General features: G+C 46.3%; 1 protein-coding gene and 1 pseudogene across 1 annotated transcript in view; both read left to right on the top strand.

The window, feature by feature from the left end:
* Positions 1-999: 999 nt before the first annotated feature.
* On the top strand, positions 1,000-2,279 carry LOC129628260 (actin-related protein 2/3 complex subunit 1A-like; annotated as a pseudogene).
* A 13,110-nt stretch (positions 2,280-15,389) lies between these two features.
* CLPB (ClpB family mitochondrial disaggregase) overlaps positions 15,390-24,030 on the top strand; it is a 148,413-nt gene continuing 139,772 nt past the window's right edge. The window contains exons 1-2 of the mRNA XM_055548997.1: positions 15,390-15,874; positions 19,899-19,950. Of these exons, the coding sequence (XP_055404972.1) occupies positions 15,472-15,874; positions 19,899-19,950 (455 nt within the window). The 5' untranslated portion in view covers positions 15,390-15,471. The remainder of the gene's footprint in view (positions 15,875-19,898; positions 19,951-24,030) is intronic.

Here is a 24,030-nt window from a genome sequence, read left to right as displayed (position 1 = left end):
ATGTATTTGAGGAAAAGAATAATCCAGAACATTTTTTGCACATACCCTTACACACATAGACACAACACACACACACACACATTTTGTTCCTCAGGAAAGCATGCTGTGTAATGGCTAAGAGTTTGGGCTCTGAGTCAGACAGATCTCGGAATTTTAATTGTATCTAACTTCTAGGGTTAAAGGGCAATTGCACCCCACTCCGGTACTCTTGCCTGGAAAATCCCATGGATGGAGGAGCCTGGTAGGCTGCAGTCCATGGGGTCGCTAAGAGTCAAGACATGACTGAGCAACTTCACTTTCACTCTTGACTTTCATGCATTGGAGAAGGAAATGGCAACCCACTCCAGTGTTCTTGCCTGGAGAATCCAGGGATGGGGGAGCCTGGTGGGCTGCCGTCCATGGGGTCACACAGAGTCGGACACAACTGAAGTGACTTAGCAGCAACAGTGATTAAGAGAATTTGCTCATATAAAGTGTTATTAGCTCAGGGTTCAGAATAAATCTCAGCATTCAGTACACATTAACTTCTTCTGTTTTTGGAAAATGCTTAGATATGTTTCTCCAGAATTTCTCAGATGTGGTTTACAGGTTGTTGTTGGGGTAATGTGCCTTCATTGACTAGAGAGATAGCATGAAAGAAAAACAAACATACTCAGCAAAACCTGGGGGAAACTTATCTGAGTATTTATATAAATAACAGGTGCAGGTGGGTTATTTGGCACAATGGTTGGAACATAGAAAACACTTAATAAAATTTAGGTCCTATATCAATAACCTCAGATATGCAGATGACACCACCCTTATGGCAGAAAGTGAAGAGGCATCAAGAGGCATCAAAAGCCTCTTGATGCCGCCGGAGCCTGTTTGTGTCAACTGACCAGAGTCCGCAAATTCAACGCTCCGAGCCTGTCCAGATGGCCCCGATCCCAGCTTTCTATCCTTTGAAAACACTAAGAATAATGTCCCTGCATCAGTTTTTACTGGAGCCAATCACCTGTCATGCCTGGAACAGGGATCGTACCCAGATCGCACTTAGCCCCAATAATCACGAGGTCCACATCTATAAGAAGAACTGGGACCAGTGGGTGAAGGCCCATGAACTCGAGGAACACAATGGACACATCACAGGTATCGACTGGGTTCCCAAGAGTGACCGCATCGTCACTTGCGGGGCCGACCGCAACGCCTATGTCTGGAGTCAGAAGGATGGTGTCTGGAAGCCAACCCTGGTGATCCTGAGAATTAACCAGACGGCCACTTTCGTCAAGTGGTCCCCGCTAGAGAAGAAATTTGCTGTGGGCAGCGGAGCACGACTCATCTCCGTCTGTTACTTTGAGTCTGAAAATGACTGGTGGGTGAGCAAGCACATTAAAAAGCCCATCCGCTCCACGGTCCTCAGCTTGGATTGGCATCCCAACAACGTCTTACTGGCTGCGGGATCCTGCGACTTCAAATGCAGAGTGTTTTCTGCCTACATTAAAGAAGTGGATGAGAAGCCAGCCAGCACGCCCTGGGGCAGCAAGATGCCTTTCGGTCAGCTGATGTCCGAGTTCGGGGGCAGCGGCACTGGCGGCTGGGTGCACAGGGTCAGCTTCTCGGCCAGCGGCAGCCGCCTGGCCTGGGTCAGCTATGACAGCACTGTGTCCGTTGCCGACGCCTCCAAAAGCGTGCAGGTCTCAACTCTGAAGACAGAGTTCCTGCCCCTCCTGAGTGTGTCGTTCGTCTCAGAGAACAGCGTCGTGGCTGCTGGCCATGATTGCTGCCCCATGCTCTTTAACTACGACGACCGCGGCTGCTTGACCTTCGTCTCCAAGCTGGACATCCCCAAGCAGAGCATCCAGTGCAACATGTCGGCCATAGAGCGCTTCCGCAACATGGACAAGCAGGCCACGACCGAGGACCGCAACACGGCCCTGGAGACGCTGCACCAGAGCAGCATTACTCAAGTGTCTATTTACGAGGTGGACAAGCAAGATTGTCGCAAATTTTGCACTACCGGCATCGACGGAGCCATGACCATTTGGGATTTCAAGACCTTAGAGTCTTCCATCCAGGGTCTTCGGATAATGTGAAGCTGAGCGAGCCTCCAGACCCAGCATGAGGACGGACCGGCTGCGCTGGGGCAGCGCTGCCATTCGCACAGGGAGGGGAGCCCGCAGCCAGGAAACACTGAAGACGCACGTGGCGCAAACCTCGTTGTGTGTTTTGTTTGAATACAATTGGTGAAAGTGTTGGTTTTTTTTCAAAGCAGCAGTGATTTGGGTTTTGTTTGGGGGTTGTTTTTGTTTTGTTTTGCAATTTCATTCCATTTTTGACCAAAGCTTCTCTTTAAGTAGTTTATTATGGAATGTTGTCAACACTAACTTAAAGGAAGGGGTGGGGAGGTATGTAAATTGTCTGCTAAAAAAAATTAAATAAAAACACTGAATATGTTTTTGAAAAAAAAAAAAAAAAAAGCCTCTTGATGAAAGTGAAAGAGGAGAGTGAAAAAGTTGGCTTAAAGCTCAACATTCAGAAAACAAAGATCATGGCATCTGTTCCCATCACTTCATGGGAAATAGATGGGGAAACAGTGGAAACAGTGTCAGACTTTATTTTTTGGGGCTCCAAAATCACTGCAGATGGTGATTGCAGCCATGAAATTAAAAGACGCTTACTCCTTGGAAGAAAAGTTATGACCAACCTAGATAGCATATTAAAAAGCAGAGACATTACTTTGCCAACAAAGGTCCATCTAGTCAAGGCTATGGTTTTTCCAGTGGTCATGTATGGATGCGAGAATTGGACTGTGAAGAAAGCTGAGTGCCAAAGAATTGATGCTTTTGAACTGTGGTGTTGGAGAAGACTCTTGAGAGTCCCTTGGACTGCAAGGAGATCCAACCAGTCCATTCTAAAGGAGATCAGCCCTGGGTGTTCTTTGGAAGGAATGATGCTAAAGCTGAGAAACTCCAGTACTTTGGCCACCTCATGCGAAGAGTTGACTCATTGGAAAAGACTCTGATGCTGGGAGGGATTGGGGGGCAGGAGGAGAAGGGGACGACAGAGGGTGAGATGGCTGGATGGCGTCACCGACTCGATGGACGTGAGTTTGAGTGAACTCTGGGAGATGGTGATGGACAGGGAGGCCTGGCATGCTGCAATTCATGGGGTTGCAAAGAGTCAGACATGACTGAGCGACTGAACTGAACTGAATTGATTACTAGAAAATCTGTTCATCCACTTATTCAAAGAAGATCTGTGGGCGAGTGTGCACCGAGTTAGAGGTATGGCAGTATCCAGCAAGATCCACAGGAAATTAACTGTGTTTCCAGACCCTATTCATCAACCCCTAGGTACAGAGCTAATTCTGTAGCTCTGTACCTTTGACTCATGAAACTAACCAAAATAAACCAAAATAAACTATTTGTCAGTCACATTTGATATTTGAAAGAATAACTTATTTTAAAATTATATGTTCTGCTACTGTTAACTGACCATATAACTTGTAGAAAAAGAATTGTTTTCAAAGGTTTCCACTGGAACACCATAAGAGGATCTGGGACTCTAGCCACCATCATCCATGTAAGCCTGAAGTTTCTTTGAGAATTCATGTATTTTATCTCCACCGCCCCAAATCATGTAAATGGTGTATTTGAATTCATATCATAGAATGCTTTTTGAACTGAATGATGCCTACCCAAAATGGAAAGGAGCATGATGTGGTGGAAGGAGACTTTGGAATCACTAGGAAGAGGACTCTCATCCTAGAGCCATCACTCACTAGTTTATGACACGGACGAGTCATTGAATCTGTTTCTCCATCTATGAAATAGGGGGTGGGGATGGGGAATCCCACTTCATACTTATTGTCAGAATTAAATAAGAACATCCATGCCTTCTGTGTGCCAGTCACAGTGCAATGTGCTTGGGATATATAAATAAGACACGGACCCTATCCTCAAGGAGTTGAGTGGGTACGCAACAGATATTTTGTTTAAAGGACTAATAAATTAATAGTAAACTCTTAATACATGTCAGTTTCTTCTTCATTTCCCCTGCCTATCCCAAGTGCCAACTGATTTGAAATTAGACTAGAGTACATTTCCCTTTTTAAAAACATTTTATTTTGAATTAATGTTCAGTTCAGTTCAGTTGCTCAGTCATGTCTGACTCTTTGCAACCCTATGGACTGTAACATGCCAGGTCTCCCTGTCCATCACCAACTCCCGGAGTTTACTCAAATGCAAGTCCATCGAGTCGGTGATGCCATCCAGCCATCTCATCCTCTGTCATCCTCTTCTCCTCCCGCCTTCAATCTTTCCCAGCATCAGGGTCTTTTCCAATGAGTCAGTTCTTCACATCAGGTGGCCAAAGTATTGGAGTTTCAGCTTCAGCATCAGTCCTTCCAATGAATACTCAGGATTGATTTCCTTTAGGATGGACTGGTTGGATCTCCTTGCTGTCCAAGGGACTCTCAAGAGTCTCCTCAAACACCACAGTTCAAAAGCATCACTTCTTTGGCACTCAGCTTTCTTTATAGTCCATCTCTCATATCCATACATGAGTACTGGAAAAACCACAGCTTTGACTAGATGGATCTTTGTTGGCAAAGTAATGTCTCTGCTTTTTAATAAGCTGTCTAGGTTGGTCATAGCTTTTCTTCCAAGGAGCAAGCACCTTTTAATTTCATGGCTGCACTCACCATCTGCAGTGATTTTGGAGCCCCCCCAAAATAAGATAGGACACTGAAAGATGAACTCCCCAGGTTGGTAGGTGCCCAATATGCTACTGGAGATCAGTGGAGAAATAACTCCAGAAAGAATAAAGAGAAAGATCCAAAGCAAAAACAACACCCAGTTGTGGATGTGACTGGTGATGGAAGTTAAGTCCAATGCTGTAAAGAGCAATATTGCATAGGAACCTGGAATGTTAGGTCCATGAAACAAGGCAAATTGGAAGTGGTCAAATAGGAGATGGCAAGAGTGAACATCGACATTTTAGGAATCAGCAAACTAAAATGGACTGGAATGGGTGAATTTAACTCAGATGACCATTATATCTACTACTGTGGGCAAGAATCCCTTAGAAGAAATTGAGTAGCCATCATAGTCAACAAAAGAGTCCGAAATGCAGTACTTGGATGCAATCTCAAAAACGACAGAATGATCTCTGTTTGTTTCCAAGGCAAACCATTCAGTATCACAGTAATCCAAGTCTATGCCCTGACCAATAATGCTGAAGAAGCTGAAGTTTAACCATTCTATGAAGACCTACAAGACCTTCTAGAGCTAACACCCAAAAAAAGATGTCCTTTTCATTATAGGGGACTGGAATGCAAAAGTAGGAAGTCAAGAAATACCTGGAGTAACAGGCAAATTTGGCCTTGGAGTACAGAATGAAGCAGGGCAAAGGCTAACAGAGTTTTGCCAAGAGAACGCACTGGTCATAGCAAATACCCTTTTCCAACAACACAAGAGAAGACTCTACATATGGACATCACCAGATGGTCAATACCAAAATCAGATTGATTATATTCTTTGCAGCCAAAGACGGAGAAGCTCTGTACAGTCAGCAAAAACAAGACCGAGAGCTGACTGTGGCTCAGATCATGAACTCCTTATTACCAAATTCAGACTTAAATTGAAGAAAGTAGGGAAAAGCACTAGACCATTCAGGTATGACCTAAATAAAATCCCTTATGATTATACAGTGGAAGTGACAAATAGATTCAAGGGATTAGATCTGATAGACAGAGTGCCTGAAGAACTATGGATGGAGGTTCATGACATTGTACAGCAGGCAGTGATCAAAACCATCCCCCTGGAAAAGAAATGCAAAAAGGCAAAATGGTTGTCTGAGGAGACCTTACAAACAGCTATGAAAAGAAGAGAAACTAAAGGCAAAGGAGAAAAGGAAAGGTACAATCATTTGAATGCAGAGTTCCAAAGAATAGCAAGGAGAGATAAGAAAGCCTTCCTCAGTGATCAATGTAAAGGAATAGAGGAAAACAATAGAATGGGAAAGAATTAATTTTAGATTTACAGAAAGATTGCAAAAATAGTACAAAGAGTTTCCTTATAGTCCCCATCCCACTTTCTCAGCGTTAACATCTTAAATAGCCATGGTACAGTGATCAAGAACAGGAAGTCAACATTTGTACAATATTATTAACTATAGCATATACTTGAAATTCACCAATTTCCCACTAACATCCTTTTTTTGGTCTCCAAATCCTATCCATGATCACACAAGGTATTCAATGAACTATCACTCCTGTGATTATATTTCTTATAATTTAACATGGATTTATCAAGAGAGAGATTACTTGGGTGGACCTGACCTAATCACATGAGGCCTTAGAAATGACAGGGTCCTTTCTGAGGTCAGAGAGACTGCAAATAAGAGTGGGTCTCAGGTGGTGGTCACATGGCAGAGACCTGAGAGGTCCTCATCTGACAACAGCCAGCATGACAATGGGAACCTTAGTCCCACAGCTGCTAGAAAATGATTTCTGCCAACAACCTGGGGGAGATTGGAATTGTTCTTTTCTCTAGTTGAACTTCCAAATGCTGCTATTGCTGACCTACACCTTGACTTCAGTTTTTGTGTGGCCTTGAAAAAAAGTACACAGTTAAAATATGCCACACTCCTGGCTGACAGAAACTGTGATATTAAATAGATATTGTTTCAAGCTGCTAAATGTAAGGTGATTTGTTGTATAGCAATAAAAACTAATACAGATATTGATCAGTTATTTATAGACCGTCTCTCAATTTAGATTTGTCTGATGTTGCCTCACGATTGGAGTGGGGTTATATGTGCTTGGCAAGAATGCCACAAAAATGATATTGTGTTCCTAGTATCAAAGGATTAATGATGTCTATATCTTTTTTCCTTTTTTTTTGGTTGTGCTGGGTCATTGTTGCTACGCGTAGGCTTTCTCTTGGGGTGAGGGGGGGTTACTCTCTAGTTGTGGAGTGTGAGCTTCTCATTGGGGTGGCTTCTCTTGTTGTAGAACATGGGCTTAGTTGCCCATGGCATTTGGGGTCCTAGTTCCTGTGCCAGGGATTGAACCCGTGTCCCCTGCATTGGCAGGTTGATTCTTAACCACTGGACCACCAGGGAAGTTTTACTATGTCTTTTTACAAATCCTGTTTGTCCTCAAACTTTGACCCACTAATTTTAGCATGGTTTGAGGATTTTGTCTGAAATGTTTATAACTGTGATATCTGCATAATGATGATCTCTATTTCCTTCTTCCTTCTATCTATATTAATTCAGTTTCTATTGTAAGAAAAAGCTGTCTCTTTACCTCATTCCTCCCCCAATCTATCTATTTATTTATTTGATTATATATATCAGTGTGACCTTGTGGATATTTGTTTTACTCTCTGGGTAAAAAACCCATACTGTCATTATTTTTTGCCTGAGTGTTCTGGTTTGGGTCATGAGTAAGTCCTTCACGTTGGCTCCTGTGTTCTTTGGATCAGCATGTATCTGGTTTTTCCTTCCTTTCTGGCACACAAGATAGTCCTGTGTCATTTTGTATTTTTCCTACCCCAGTTCTGAAGAGAACCATTTCTCCAAGGAGAACTGGTTCCTTTCATTGGAGGATAGTGTTTGGATCTGGGTAGTGTGTGTATTCAGTGTTTAAGATGTCATTGTTTCTATACTCTCTCAGGAGACAGAGAGAGGTCATATATGGAATATACTAACCCATACATACTTACATATCTATATTTCTCTATGGATATATCTGTATATATTTTAAAGCCATGAGTTTATACTGAATACCCCTAATTCCAATCCAATGCCACAAGGTTCATTTTGGCTTTCTCTCTTTCTTACTTATAGCTTCTTTCTCTTACAGTGAAAAACCCAGCTTTCATTATCTGCTACATATCTAATTATTTTGTTTAAAAATGAGTGTGTTGCTGTTTTTCAGGAAAAGTGTTTTCCTTAGAAGCCTACAGAATGGCTTCCAACCCTACCCTGGTGGAAGGTGACCACAGCAATGGCACTGAGCCACTTTCAGCCTCCTCTTGAACCCCAATATCTCTAGTCACCTCACCACAAACTAAATGAAACGAGTTCTCTGCGCTCCAACCCAAGAGCTAGAAGCCCAGGTAGGGTAACTACAACCTGATACAATAAATTCTTGCATTCTGAGCAGACCAAAAGGAAGTCATCATGAACTGATGATCTTTTTAAAAAAATATATTATTTATTTATTTTAGGTTGTGCTAGGTCTTTGTTGCTGTGTCCAGGCTTTCTGTCTAGTTGCTGTGAGCTGGGCCTACTCTGTCGGGTGCATGGGCTTCTTACTGTGGTGGCTTCTCTTGTTGTAGAGCATGGGCTCTAAATGCGTGGGCTTCAGCAGTTGCGGTATGCAGGCTCAGTAATTGTGGTGTAAAAGCTTTAGCTGCTCTGAGACATGTGGAATCTTCCTGCACCAGGGATCGAATCCATGTCCCCTGCATTGGCAGGCAGATTCCTATCCATTGTACCACCAGGGAAGTCCCTGAACTGAAGATCTTTTTAAATGTTATTAATGTGACCTAGGGGATTTTGAATTGTTTGTTGAAGAACTAGAATTCACTGAGTCCTGGCTGATTTTTATGGGTGATTCCTCCATGCTGCTCCACTACTTCTCATTCAGCCAGACATTGATAATTTAACCTCTCAGTACTCCCTACTAAATGCTAATAGTGATTCAACCCTGCCTTGCTCCTTTCAAAGATGTTATTTGTGAAAACCATATGAGAGAATAACTGGATGTGTGCTTGGAAAGTTAGGCAATTGTAAGTAAACTGAAGGACCTTGGAACATGTCTACAGCAGAGGAGTTGAATACTGCACACTCACTCTGTGACCCACCTGGTAATGGGAACTCAGAGACTGCTTTTCCTGTTGTGACCAACCCTAAGCTGGGAGGCAGAGGTACTCTAAGAATACAGGGAAGGCGAAGCTGCGATAGTGAATAGAGTGGCTAAAAAGACAGGATAACATGGGAATCTCTTAAAATAGGAAAGTCAAAATGCTTCAACTATTGCGTACTTTTAAAATATTCATTCATTCAACAGTTATTTACTGAGTGCCTTCACTAAGGGATGAGGAAATGAGGAACTCTATTTCTTCCCAGAAGCAGTTTACAGTAGGAGATCCAGTAAACCCCTAGAGCGGGGAATAAAACAGCTGCCATTTCTTGCAGATTTACTGTGAGCCAGGAATATTAGTGGTCTACATATTATTTCATTTAATACAACTAATTGCCTTGAAGGTAGGTATTATCTTTGATGATAATGAGGAAGTTAATAATCAGAGAGAGGACATACAGATGGCTAACAAACACATGAAAAGATGCTCAACATCACTCATTATCAGAGAAATGCAAATCAAAACCACAATGAGGTACCATTTCACGCCAGTCAGAATGGCTGCTATCCAAAAGTCTACAAGCAATAAATGCTGGAGAGGATGTGGAGAAAAGGGAACCCTCTTACACTGTTGGTGGGAATGCAAACTAGTACAGCCACTATGGAGAACAGTGTGGAGATTCCTTAAAAAACTGGAAATAGAACTGCATTATGACCCAGCAATCCCACTGCTGGGCATACACACTGAGGAAACTAGAATTGAAAGAGACACGTGTACCCCAATGTTCATTGCAGCACTGTTTATAATAGCCAGGACATGGAAGCAACCTAGATGTCCATCAGCAGATGAATGGATAAGAAAGCTGTGGTACATATACACAATGGAGTATTACGCAGCCTTTAAAAAGAATACATTTGAATCAGTTCTAATGAGGTGGATGAAACTATTATACAGAGTGAAGTAAGCCAGAAGGAAAAACACCAATACGGTATGCTGCTGCTGCTAAGTCGCTTCAGTCGTGTCCGACTCTGTGCGACCCCAGACACGGCAGCCCACCAGGCTGGGATTCTCCAGGCAAGAACACTGGAGTGGGTTGCCATTTCCTTCTCCAATGCATGAAAGTGAAAAGTGAAAGTGAAGTGACTCAATCGTGTCCGACTCGTAGCGACCCCATGGACTACAGCCCACCAGGCTCCTCCGTCCATGGGATTTTCCAGGCAAGAGTACTGGAGTGGGGTGCCATTGCCTTCTCCGAATACAGTATACTAATGCATATATATGGAATTTAGAAAGATGGTAACAATAACCCTGTATGCGAGACAGCAAAAGAGACACAGATATATAGAACAGTCTTTTGGACTCTGTGGGAGAGAGAGAGAGGGTGGGATGATTTGGGAAAATGGCATTGAAACAGGTATAATATCATATATGAAATGAATGGCCAGTCCAGGTTCGATGCATGATACAGGATGCTTGGGGCTGGTGCACTGGGATGACCCAGAGGGATGGTATGGGGACAGAGGTGGGAGGGGGGTTCAGGATGGGGAACACGTGCACACCCGTGGCAGATTCATGTTGATGTATGGCAAAACCAATACAATATTGTAAAGTAATTAGCCTCCAATTAAAATAAATAAATTTATATATAAAAAAAATTAGAGAGGAAAAGAAATTTGTCCAAAGTTACACATGTAGTAAATACAAAAGTCATAATTGAAATTCAGGTCTGCCTTCAGTCTAAAGGTCATATTCTAATATGACCATGCTAATATAGTGAGAGTAAGCTATTCAGTGAATGAATACATATTGAGTACCTTTTTGTTCCAGACATTGTTCTAGTGATGTGAAAGTGAAAAAAAGAAAAGTCCCCTCTTCCCTGGTGGTTCAGTGGTTACGAATCCACCTTGCAATGCAGGGGACTTGGGTTTGATCCCTGGTTGGGTAAGTAGGATCCCACATGCTTCAGGGCAATGGAAACCTTGAGCTCTATGCCATGGCCTGTGCACAGGCTGGAAAAGAATTTCCAGACATGAGGCAAAATGAAAGGAGAATAAAATTGATTATAGTGGGAGATGCTATTCTAACAGTGGACCAGCTCAAGAGAGAGCCTACCCTTTCATGAGCTAGTAGCCAATTTTTATAACCTCCAAACAGAAAATTCCTACTAGAATGGTGGCATTAGGTGATTGGCTAGGCTGCTGTTGGGTTGTTAATAGGGTGAGTATTTACCTAATTAGGGCCAGGGAACTGGCGGTTTAGATCCACAGGCTCACAGCAACAGTTGCTATGGGGCTCAGTCAGTTCCAGAGATTTTTGTCCTGTGACTTTGGTACAGGGCTCCACACTCTAGAGCCCATGCTTCACAACAAGAGAAGCCAGCGCACCACAATGAAGATGTAGTGCAGTAAAAATTAAACAATTATGTTAAAAGTCCTGTCTTGTGGGACTAACTTCTACTGGAGAAAGACAATAAACAAAACAAATATTTAGTATATCAGGTGGCCCTTCCCTGGTGGCTCAATGGTAAAGAATCCACCAGCCAATGCAGGAGACTTTGGTTTGATTCCCGGGCCAGGAATATCCCCTGGAGAAGGAAATGGCTACCCATTTCAGTGTCAACTACAAACTGATACTTGCCAAGAGCATTACCAGCAACCAAACAACAGGGACATTTGCCTCTGTGGAAACTGTGTCTTCCCTGATAGTTCAGTTGGTAAAAGATCTGCCTGTAATGCAGGAGAGCCCAGTTTGATTCCTGGGTTGGGAAGATCCCCTGGAGAAAGGATAGGCTACCTCCTCCAGTATTCTTGGGCTTCCCTGTGGCTCAGCTGGTAAAGAATCCATCTGCAATGCGGGAGACCTGGATTCAATCCCTGGGTTGGGAAGATCCCCTGGAGAAGGGAAAGGCTATGCAATCCAGTATTCTGGCCTGGAGAATTCCATGCACTGTATAGTCCATGGATTCTCAAAGAGTTGGACATGACTGAGCGACTTCCCACTCCAGTGATCTTGCCTGGAGAATCCCAGGGACGGGGGAGCCTGGTGGGCTGCGGTCTATAGGGTCGCACAGAGTCGGACATGACTGAAGTGACTTAGTAGCAGCAGCAGCAGAGCGACTTTCACTTTCTGTGGAGATTGAACCCCATGCTGCTGCAGCTGTTGACCTTCAACACCCCCTGAGGGAGTTCAGGGTGGAGTGAGGTACTCTGTGCTCCAGGGAATCTATCTGATGGGACAGGTCTCTAGATAGTTGGATATTTTCAAGAACTTATTTCATGATTCCAATCCTTGAATCTCCTCATATCTAGAAAAGCACTAAATCCCTTCATGATGACATCAGATACTGTGACTAGTAGAAAACCTCTTGTAAAGTAACCACTTGATTGAATTCCCCCTTCACTGAAATCTTATATATTGACCTTCCCCGACTGCCTTTTCCCATCGCTTCAAGGCCAATAGGTGGAGAAACAGTGGAAACAGTGGCAGACTTTATTTTTGGGGGCTCCAAAATCACTGCAGATGGTGAGTGCTGCCATGAAATTAAAAGACGCTTACTCCTTGGAAGAAAAGCTATGACCAACCTAGACAGCATATTAAAAAGCAGAGACATTACTTTGCCAACAAAGGTCTGTCTAGTCAAGGCTATGGTTTTCCAATAGTCATGTATGGTTGTGAGAGTTGGACTATAAAGAAAGCTGAGAGCTGAAGAATTGATGCTTTTGAACTGTGGTGTTGGAGAAGACTCTTGAGAGTCCCTTGGACTGCAAGGAGATCCAACCAGCCCACCCTAAAGGAAATCAGTCCTGAATATTCACTGGAAGGGCTGATGCTGAAGCTGAAACTCCAGTACTTGGGCCACCTGATGTGAAGAGCTGACTCATTGGAAAAGACCCTGATGCTGGGAAAGATTTAAGGTGGGAGGAGAAGGGGACGACAGAGGATGAGATGGTTAGCTGGCATCACCAACTCAATGGACATGCGTTTGAGTAAGCTCCGGGAGTTGGTGATGGACAGGGAGGCCTGGCATGCTGCAGTCCATGGGGTCACAAAGAATTGGACATGACTGAGCAACTGAATTGAACTGAACTGAACTGACTGCCTCTTTGGAGCTATCTCTCAGAGCTATCTGAGGTGCTGCCTCCTGGGCTGCAGTCCCCATTTTGCCCCAAATAAAACTTAACTCGAAGCTCTCAAGCTGTGCATCTTTTTTAGTTGACACCAGTATTCTTGTCTGGTAGATCCCATGGACAGAGGAGTTTTCAGGCAACAGTCTATGAGGTCACAAAAGAGTCAGACATGACTTAGCAACTAAACAACAACAACAAGTCAAGTGCTTCGTGATATGAAGACAAGTAGGCAGGATAACAGAGAAGGCAATGGCACCCCACTCCAGTACTCTTGCCTGGAAAATCCCATGGACGGAAGAGCCTGCTAGGCTGCAGTCTATGGGGTTGCTCAGAGTCGGACACGACTGAGCGACTTCATTTTCACTTTTCACTTTCATGCATTGGAGAAGGAAATGGCAACCCACTCCAGTGTTCTTGCCTGGAGAATCCCAGGGACGGGGGAGCCTGGTGGGCTCAGGGGTCGCACAGAGTCGGACACGACTGAAGCAACTTAGCAGCAGCAGCAGCAGGCAGGATAAGAAAGATGTGGAAAGGAAGATAACTTATTTAAATAAAGTCATCTGGGAAGGTTCAGATACTCTGAAGTAAGTGCAGGAACAGGATCTAGAACTGATATAAAGAAGAACCTTCTCAGTTACAGAAGATGGACCATTGCCCTTCTGCTTCCCATAAGAATATGGAGTAAAATCTGAGGGTCAAATGAAACAGGAGGGAAGGAGGCAGGGCACAACCTTTGAAAGAATGACATAGCCCGAGGACACAACATAAACTGATTAGAATCAAATGGGCCTAAGATGGCAGATAAGTCAACTTAGACTAGACCTTGATCCTCAGTATATACTCATTGTAATACATCAGCAAGGTAAATGACACACCTAGAGGTGCCTTGACAGTTCCAAAGCCAACAATCAAAGACCAAAAAGTGGGCAGTGGCTCAATTCCTGGAAATCACTCCTACCCCCTCACCAAAATAGTTAGGGAAGAATCCTCCCTTGCTGTTGTTCAGTTGCTCTGCAGCACGCCGGGTTTCCCTGTCCTTCATCATCTCCTGAAGTTGCTCAAACTCATGTCCATTGAGTCAGTGAGGCCATCCAGCCATCTTGTCCTCTGTTCCCCTTCTCCTCCTGCCTTCAATCCTTCCCAGCATCAAGATCTTTTCCAGTGAGTCAGCTCTTCACATCAGGTGGCCAAAGTACTGGAGCTTTAGCTCCAGCATCAGCCCTTCCCTGAATATTCAGGATTTGTGTCTTTTAGGATTGACTGGTTTGATCTCCTTGCAGTCCAGGGGACTCTCAAGAGTCTTCTCCAACACCACAGTTTGAAAGCATCAATTTTTCAGTGCTCAGCCTTCTTTATAGTCCAGCTCTCACATCCATACATGACTACGGGAAAAACCAAAGCTTTGACAATTTGTATCTTGGTCGGCAAAGTGATGTCTCTGGTTTTTAATACGCCATCTAGGTTTATCACAGCTTTTCTCATTAGCCTGTGAAAAATAACCCAGCCTATAAAAACTAACCATACTGCATTTTAAGACTACTCATACCCTCTGCGACAGCCTACACTCTAGTTTGTGGAGTGTGTTTCTCCCAAGGCTGCTCTTGCTTCTGTGAAGGCTGGAGCTCTGTGGAGTGTGCTTCTCTTTAAATAAATCCACTTCTCACCTAGAAAAAAAAGCACTTCATCATTCGCCTGCTCACGGGTTCAATCTGGGGAAATGAGGGCAGGATGGGGGTGCAAGTATCAAAGAGGCGATGGCTTGGAGTTGAAGGCTTGAACTTTACGTATTGATTTATTGACAAATTCTTTTATTTTTGAGCCTAAATTCCCTTCCCTGTACACAGGAATAATAGTCCTAGCCCAGCTTCCCTTATTCAGCTGCCACCTTAAATATTTTAGGTAAGTGGGAAAGCAAGATTAGGCATCAACTTTTTAACAGAAAGGATGTCTGTGTACAAAAAACAAAAAGAGAGAAAAGAAAAGGAATTCCTATTTCAGGTGCATCAGTTACCTTAGCTAGCTTTGTGAAAAGCAGTCCCAGGCTAAAAAGAGATACAGGCTAAAAGAAGCACAAGTTTCATAACTGGCCTCTGCTGAAGAGTCCCGTTTAATTTACAATACTCAGAAATCGCATCGCATGTTTTAGCTAAACTTGGAAGACGACTCTGGGATTCCCACCTTAACTCTAATGGCCGGGCCCCTGCTAGGTGTTTCCCTTCTTGCCACGCCCCCATGTCCAAACTCCATTTCCCAATACGCTCCAGGATCCTGTAAGTCTGCGGTCATTATGACGCAAGTTCCACAGCCTTCTGGGAAGTGTAGTTTATTCCCCCCACCCCGCTACGTCAAGGTCTACGGTTAGGGACTACCACTCCCGTGAGGTAGTGCGTAATTCCACTCCGCGGCGTCTTCGAACGCGCCGCGGCAGCCATGTTGGAAGTGGTCAGCACAGGAGCCGGCACCAGAGGGTTATCGAAGCAGCTGTCACGATGCTGGGGTCCCTGGTGTCGAAGAGAACAGCGCCGGCGCCGCGGCTCCTTCTCCAGCTGCTTAGGTCCCCATCGCTCCGGAGCCACGAAAGCGCCACTGGCCAGAGTGTGACCACTGGGGGTCGCGGGGAGCCTCAGTGGCTGAGGGCGGCCGTCGGGGGGCGCCATGGAACGTCGCCGGCCCTACTCACCGGAGGAGGGGCAGCCACTGGAGGGCGCCAGAGAGGACGTACGGAGACCCCCTGCCTTGCAGCTGCCACGTGGGGACGTCTTCCTAGCCCCGAGGACACACTGCCTGGGCAGGACAGCTGGAATGGAGTCCTCAGCAGAGCCGGCTTGGGCGTGTGGGCCCTGGCCACGGCGCTGGTGGTTCATTGTTACAGCAAGAGCCCGTCCAGCAAGGGTGATTATCGGGGCAGTCTGGTTTTGTGCAAGTGAGAGGCGGGAGGTGGGTCCTGAGGTTGGAGGGTGGGAGTTGCTTATAGATTTAGACCACTAGAGCTTCAGTCCTGGTAGGACCCAGACATAATTTGGCTGAGGAGTTCAGTGCCTCCGAGTTGTGTAATTTCTCAAATTATGCAACTGTTACTGTGTTAGAATAATAATTGCATGCGTGCCTAGTCGCTTCAGTCGTGTCCTGCTGTTTGGGACCCTGTGGACAGTAGCCTGCCAGGCTCCTCTGTCCATGGGATTCTCCAGGCAAGACTACTGGAGTGGGTTGCCATGCCCTCCTCTAGGGGATCTTCCCTACCCAGGGATCAAACCTGCGTCTTCTGTGTCTCCTGCATTGGCAGGTGGGTTCTTTACCACTGGCGCCACCTAGGAAACCCATAATAATAATTATTGTATTATAATAATAGTTATTAAAGGGCAGCTTCCCTTCTTGGAGTATCACCATATCCATCTGTACAATGGGAGCATTGGACTAAACATCTGAAATTAGCATGTGGCCTATTTCTCTACCATTCTACCTGGTTCAGTTCCTCCTTTAAGAGGTCTCCAGGAAACCTGTTTGGCTTCCCATATGGTGCAGTGGTAAAGAATCCACCTGCCAATGCAGGAGACGCAAGAGATGTGGGTTTGATCCCTGGTCTGGGAAGATCCCCTGGAGTAGAGAATGGCAACCAGCTTCTGTATTCTTGCCTGAAAAATTCCATGGACAGAAAAGCCTGGCACGCTACAGTCCTTGGGGTCCATGGCCTAAGAAGGGAAGAGACTTGGTTTCAGTGCCAACTTTGGCTCTGCTCTCTAGATTGTTTCCCCACAGGTGAAGGGTGATTTCTCAGGTCTCTTACAGTGCTGTTATTCTGATTCCTTTTGAAGTTCAGCAGTGTGGGTGTGTTCATCAGGGAGACTCCTAGGGTTCTGCTGTGCCTGGTCTCAGGCATGAGGTGATCTTGCTATGTGGGGAAGTTGGCAGGACAAGGAATACAGGGAGGTGGCTCTCTAGAGAACCAGAGCAACCACGGGGGCTGGCTGACCCAGGTTGGCATCACCCCTGGGTGCATGGAGCCGAGCAGAGAATGGGAGATCAGGCAGAGAGCTAGACTTCTAGCCTACGTGACTCCAGCTACTCAGGTTCTCAGCTCTTCCTCAGAGAGAAGAGTGAGGCATGGTATTTCAAGATTCCATGCATCCCAAGCTCTGAGACTTTGTCCCCCCAAGAGGAGGGACGCCCTTGATGTTCATTTGTTTATTCAGCAGGATGTGGCCAGCTGTATAGGAAGAGCCTCAGCAGGGAGTAAGGTCACCTGGGGTCTTGTTTTGGTCTACCTTTAATTGCCACGTGACTTTGGACTTCTCCTCTTTCTCATGGTCCTGTTTCCTCATCTATAAAATGAGGGAGTTGAAACAGAGCTCCTAAGGGTTCTTCTAGCTTAGGCACACTATGATTCTGTTACTTCCACACCCACAGAGGTATGAATACCCTCTGTGCGCCTACTTTAAAGCTTGATGTGGAACTCCTGACTTAACACAATGCCAGTTAAGGGGACGGTGCGGACCTTTAGCGGAGAAGGCAATGGCAACCCGCTCCAGTACTCTTGCCTGGAAAATCCCATGGATGGAGGAGCCTGGTAGGCTGTAGTCCATGGGGTCGCTAGGAGTCAGATACGACTGAGCGACTTCACTTTCACTTTAATGCATTGGAGAAGGAAATGGCAACCCACTCCAGTGTTCTTGCCTGGAGAATCCCAGGGACGGGGGAGCCTGGTGGGCTGCCATCTATGGGGTCACACAGAGTCAGACACGACTGAAGCGACTTAGCAGCAGCAGCAGTGGGCCATTAGACCTGTGCATCTGGCGAGTCATCTGACAGTGTGTTTTGGGGGATCAGAAGGCCAGCATGGTCAGGAAAGCCTTCCTGAATGATTGGAGACCTTCCTTGAGGATGAGGAATTTGAATTTGAGTTCTGGAGGATAAGGCAAGAGATGAAAAGGAGAGTGATACTGTGAGCTCCTTGAGACCAGGGAGTGCGTCTTGATATTTTCAGGTTGATGCCAGTTCCTTTCCCTAATACTTTTTCATTGTCCATCATAGTCCCTGGTATTTAGTGTAGGTACTTAGTAAATGTTCCACAAGATGGTTTGTATTCTATGCACATGTTTCCAGGAACAAAGCGCAGGTCAGCATAGTACATTTAGAGGCTAGCAGTTAGTCCAGCCTGGTTAGAGGAGAGGAAGTCTTTCAAATGAGGTGAGAGCAGAGGGGGTAGGGTCTGGATATCAGGCGTGAGGGTTTGGAAGGTTTGAAATTCTTTAGGTGATGGAAAGCCATGGAAAATTGATGAGCAGGGAATGTCCCAAGTCCAGCAGGTTTAGACAGATGGGGAGAAGGTGTCCAAGGTCTTGCCTCAGAGCTTTTGGGGGGCTCCAGATTGGACTCTGTGGCATATGAACCCCAGCAAAAGACACTGGGTTTTTTTTTACCAAAATATATGATGTTTACCAAACCATGACCAGTCCCAACACTTCTGACTTGCCAGTTCCCTTGTCTCCTGACTTGAGAGTTGCGAGCCCAGGCCCTCAGTGCAGCATAATCAGTACTGCCCTTTAGGAGCCAGGGGACCCCGGTTCTAATCTCAGTTCATTCCTCATTCCCTCTGGGACCTTGCAGAAGCTACTTTTTTAAAAAAGAGTGAGGGGAGAGAGAATACCGCAGTATCTGAGGAAGGCTTGTTCCCCTTCCAGCTGGGGGCTGCCCAAGCATGCCTGGGTGTATGCTGGGGGAGCAGCTGGGGAACCGAGGAAGACCTGGCTCTGGAGCCTAGGCCAGGAGGTGGCATGGAGGCCTATGCATCGGTCTGAACCACAGGATTGGTTTGCATATGTCTGATAAGGTGGGTATTGTACACAGGAGGTTAGGTGAGTGAGCCAGGTCATACAGCAAGTAAGTGGCAGAGTTAAGACCAGACCCAGGTCTGGTCTTCCACCCTGCCCCAGTGCCTCCTCTCTGTTTCACTTGGTGATTCTCTTGGCTGGATTGAAAGCTCCCTGAGACAAGGCTGGGTCTGAGTCTGTCTGGTGCCCATCAGTGGGAGCTCAGGACCAGCTGAGCTCAGAGTGTTGCAGCCGCCTGGGAGAGAGAATGTGCCTCTGCTGTTGACAGCTTTTCCCCATGGCCACAAGGTGGTGCCAGCAGCCCACACGCTGCCCAGGCCAGGCCAGGCTTGCTATTGCCTTTCTACCAGGCCTGGTGACTCCTAAGGGATGGATTGGAATCCTCTACTTTGGCTCTCCCTTCGTTGGGTTTGGCACTGGGATGTCTGCAGGCTTTTCAACCGTTATTTCTTTAGCATCCTTGTAAGGCTGTCAGGGCAGGGATTAGTGCCCCTGCTTTATAGTCAGGGAAGCTGGCATTGAGAGGGGAAAGGCCGCCACAGCACAGGGTGAACAGTGGACGGGCTGTGGTGGAGCCTGGCTCCTGCTCAAGGCTCTCTCCACTCTCGGAGGGGTCCACACCCCTGCCTCCTCCTCCCTATTCTGTCCTCCTGCTAGGTTTGTGACCTGTAACATCAAGATTCAAAACTAGGCTGGGAAACTGAAGTTGAAAGAGAAAGTGGGGCAAGGTAGGGGGATGATTAATAATGTGTGATAGTTACATAAACCTGCAGAGCTTTATAGCTAATGAAGGGCGAAGGCGTTCACACATGTTTACTGTTGGCCACACGTGGTACTAACACATTCCTTGGATCACCTGTGTGATGAGAGTTCTGAGTCTGGGCTCGAATGGAAAGATGTGGAAGACAAGTTAACAGAGGCTTTCACGTGGACAGGGGAGGACTAGCTTTCTCTTTGTATATCTTGGCATCTTTTTACTTGTTAAAGCCCATGTATCTGAAGTGCCTTCCCTTCCACTGTCTTTCTGGGCCCTCCAGGAAGCTCTGAGGGTTGGCCAGGGATCTGATTGGTGCCCCCTCTCTCTTCAGATGCAGCCCTGATGGAAGCTGCTCGAGCCAACAATGTCCAGGAAGTCAGCAGGTGAGTATCGAACCCCAGGCCTTGCCCTCCCATGCAGGAGGCCTGAGTGGGGTGGGGCCCTTGCTCTGGTGGTGATGCCTTGGAGGAAATCCTCACACTGAGCTGGGAACCAAACTCACTTCCTTGTAGTCAGTGAGTCACTTGGGCTCCTTTGGCCCAGGTCAGCCCTTAGATATCTTAAGGTAGAGAGTCAGCCCCTGTGTCATTTTTTCTGGCCCCAAACAGCCCTGATCCCTCAGTTGTTCTGTTCTTCTGAGGGTGTGGTTTGGGATCCCTCCTACATCTTGTGGGTTCCTTGGTGAATCTTCCACTTTGTTCTTGTTTCTGTGGGATTGGCCATGGGTAATTGCTTATTGACTGGATGGAGTGCGGGTGGGCAACAGTGGAGACACTTGGAGGTTTGGGAGGGAGCTGGAAGAGATCTTTCTGCCAGAGCCACCTGCCTGTGGGGCTGGGTGCCTCTCTGAGGGCTGACTGCATTTCTCCAGCTTCCCTAGCTCATCTGTTCCCCTAGCGACCACTAGCGGCCAGTTAGATTGGAGGCTTGTTCCTGCTCAGGGACAGGACTTGACCCAGGCCTCAGCTGGGTGCCAGGGCAGAATAGAGTCTGTCCTGGATGGATGCTCTGACATGGGGCATCAATGTGGGGATGTTTGTTAGGGGCAGAGGCTTCATTCTTGGTGAAACTTGGTGCCCGGCATTACTGAACTTTGGCCTTTTTTTTTCCACTGCCTTTTGTGTAGAGCTAGGTGGCCGTGGGACAGCCTCCCTTCCCTGCCGCCATGTCCACATTTTAGACAGGAAATTAGGTGATCAGAGTGGCTATCACCACACCCAGCGCCGCGCACCCGTGGTGCTCCTCCCCACTCCAACTGCCTGAACGTGAAAGAAAGTGTTGAAAGGCAGCCACAGCCCCCATCAAGACTTACTGCTTTGATTCCCTTTCATTTTATCTGCCATATTACTATTGACTCTCGAGGGTGCTTTTGAGTATTAATGTTCAAGGCTTAGTTTTTAATAAACCACTTTTGGAAGTATGGGCTGGGAGTTGTTTCGTAGCCAAATAAATATGATGGAGCAGTAGTTTAATAAACATGCAATGATGCATCTTAAAAACCAAGCACAGATGTCAGCTTGCTGTTATAAGAGCCATTCATAACTGCAGGCAGTGTTTGGCATATTCATTCCCTCAGAAACAGATGAGCCTCGTTTCCTTCTGCTGCAGTATGGTGGCACGACGGGTGGCCGCTGGCTGTGCCCCTCATTTAAGGCCTTTGCTGACACTTTAGTCACCTGTTGATGACCGCTAGGTGACTGCTGCCAGGCTGCTGCTTTCCTCTGGCAAGCCAGGACAGGCCATGCATGTGCAGAGCAGCAGGGCTGTGAAAGCATCTGTTCCTCACCAGGGGAGGCTGTTTTGTTCAGTCCCTCAGTCGTGTCTGACTCTTTGTGAACCCATGGACTGCAGCACACTAGGTTTCCTGTCGTCCAGTATCTCCCGGAGTTTGCTCAAACTCATGTCCATTGAGTCGGTGATGCCATCCAACCATCTCATCCTCTGTCGTCCCCTTCTCTTCCTGCCTTCAGTCTTTCTCAGCCTCAGGGTCTTTTCCATCAAGTCAGCTCCTCTCATCAGGTGGCCAAAGTATTGGAGCTTCAGCTTTAGCATCAGTCCTTCCAATGAATATTCAGGGTTGATTTCCTTTAGGATTGAGTGGTTTGATCTCCTTGCAGTCTAAGGGACTCTGAAGAGTCTTCTCCGGCACTGCAGTTTAAAAGCATTAATTCTTCGGCGCTCAGCCTTCTTTATGGTCCAACTCTCACATCTGTACATTACTACTGGAAGAACCAACCATACCTTTGACTGTACGCACCTTTGTCAGCAAAGTAATGTCTCTGTATGCTGTCTAGATTTGTCATAGCTTTTCTTCCAAGGAGCAAGCGTCTTTTAATTTCATGGCTGTGGTCACCAGCCGCGGGGATTTTGGAGCCCAAGAAAATAAAGTCCGTCACTGTTTCCATTGTTTTCTCATCTGTTTGAAGTGGGGACCAGATGCCATGATCTTCATTTTTTGAATGTTGAATTTTAAGGCAACTTTTTCACTCTCCTCTTTCACCTTCATCAAGTGGCTCTTTAGTTCCTCTTCACTTTCTGCCATAAGGGTGGTGTCATCTGCATATCTGAGGTTACTGATATTTCTTCCTGCAATCTTGATTCCAGCTTGTGCTTCATCTAGCCTGGCATTTTGCATGATGTATGTACTCTGCATAGAAATTAAATAAGCAGGGGGACAATATACAGCCTTGACGTATTCCTGTTTCACTTAACCCCCAAGGGCTGATTGATTTAGCTCTTTCAAATACACATTTTTCTTAATAACGATTAAACCTCCCACCCTCAAATTACAGAAAGTGATTGAATTTATGATATGTGTGTGGTTCAGAACATTTGTTCTTGCCTATGTGGCTAGTGTCTGCAAGGATTTCCCTGTATGTCCCCAGTCTCTAAAAACATACAGTCTCTTGTATGTTTTTCTCCTGCCTCCTCTTGTCCTATCCCTCTCGATCATGAAGACTCAATCAGAATCTCCTTTCACCCCTTGTGAGGGAGGCAGAGATGAGCAAGGCACAGACCCGGCCCCTCAGAACTGACAGTCTCCCCTCACCTTTATCATGTGGTCTCAAGGAAACAAACATGTGACCTGCCAATCACAGCTCTTCCTGCTCAGAGAGCTGGACCTACATGAAGGAGTAGGGGGAGCCTGACCACCCTTGCTTGAAGGAAACTTCCTTGAATTCCTACCACAGGTCATTGTTTATTTAGCCTTTTTACACTCTAGACTCTGCACAGGTGCTTAACACTACTATTAATTTCTTCCTATCTGTGTCCTGGCCTTTAGCTCTGCCCAACAGAGCTGCTAATACCAGGATAGAATTCCATTCTCAATTTTTAAAAATATTTACTCATAGTTTATACATAGTTGGGTCACCACGTGTATGATCTGTGTGGTCAAATCAGTATTTGGAATAAAACTCAGACCTGGAGTAATGCTGTCTCTCCCTTCCTTTTCTCCTGTCCCCCTCTGGGTTATGGGCTGTGTGTGCCTCTGCCTTGATGACCCCCTACTTTCCCAGAGCCTTGGGAGAGCTCTTGCTAGTGAAGGGAAGCAATCCAAAGCTCTTCTGTTTGGAGGTGAGGAGTTTCATCATCTTCTTGAAGCATACTCTGGAATCTGCAGTTTCTGGATTCTGGGTGTGGGCCCTCCACACAGACCGCTGTGTGTACACTGTGCTCCTTACACCTTTGCTTAAAGCCTCCCAGCCTTTGCTCAAGTACTTCAGACTCCTCCCAGCTGAGTGTGATCTGCCCATTGCCCTGCACCTTCTGCTGGCCTGGGGTGGGGACGGGGGCAGGGGTGGAGGGGGGTTGGTGGTCAGGTCATCTAGGAAGGGCCGTGCCAGCCATGCAGGAGAAGACTGCTTTACTAGTAGAGAAGTTGGAGGTCAGGTGGGAGAAGCTGGGCTGAACATCAGGACTGAGGAGGCACTCAGCCCATGAACAGGAAAACCAGCGTGGTTCACACACTGCCCAAATCAGGAACAGATGAGGGATCCTCAGGCAGCGTGAGATGATCAGACCAACAGCTCTGAAGTGTGGGCACTGTTACCTGTTTTACGTGGAGCTGGCTAACCATTCGTGGTGTGGGCCTGCCTGGCTAAAGGCACAGGGAAGGTTCTGCCACTCACCATGTTCTTCTTTACATTAAGGAGCTTTGGACTGGCCTTCACCTTAAACACTGGATCGTGTGCCTCCCCATGGCAGGGACAAGGTCTGGTTCCACACGTGTCTTATCCTCTTTTCCAGTACAGTGAAAGTTGGGGAAAGCTACTTTTTACTGACTTTCCAGCAAACCGGAAGCAGGCAGTCCAGAGTCTTATTTTCAAACTCCAGCTGGCTATATCAGAAAGAGACTGGATCCCTTTTCCTTCCCGTCCTCCTCTCCTTTCTGTTTGTGTGGCAGCTGTTTCCTTCTTCCCCCAAGGCACTTAAACATCGTTTGCAGGTCCAGCTGTGGCTCT

The sequence above is a fragment of the Bubalus kerabau genome, chromosome 15, assembly GCF_029407905.1.
Source record: "Bubalus kerabau isolate K-KA32 ecotype Philippines breed swamp buffalo chromosome 15, PCC_UOA_SB_1v2, whole genome shotgun sequence".
Classification (NCBI taxonomy): Eukaryota; Metazoa; Chordata; class Mammalia; order Artiodactyla; family Bovidae; genus Bubalus; species Bubalus kerabau.
This window is presented reverse-complemented; position numbering and strand designations above follow the sequence as displayed.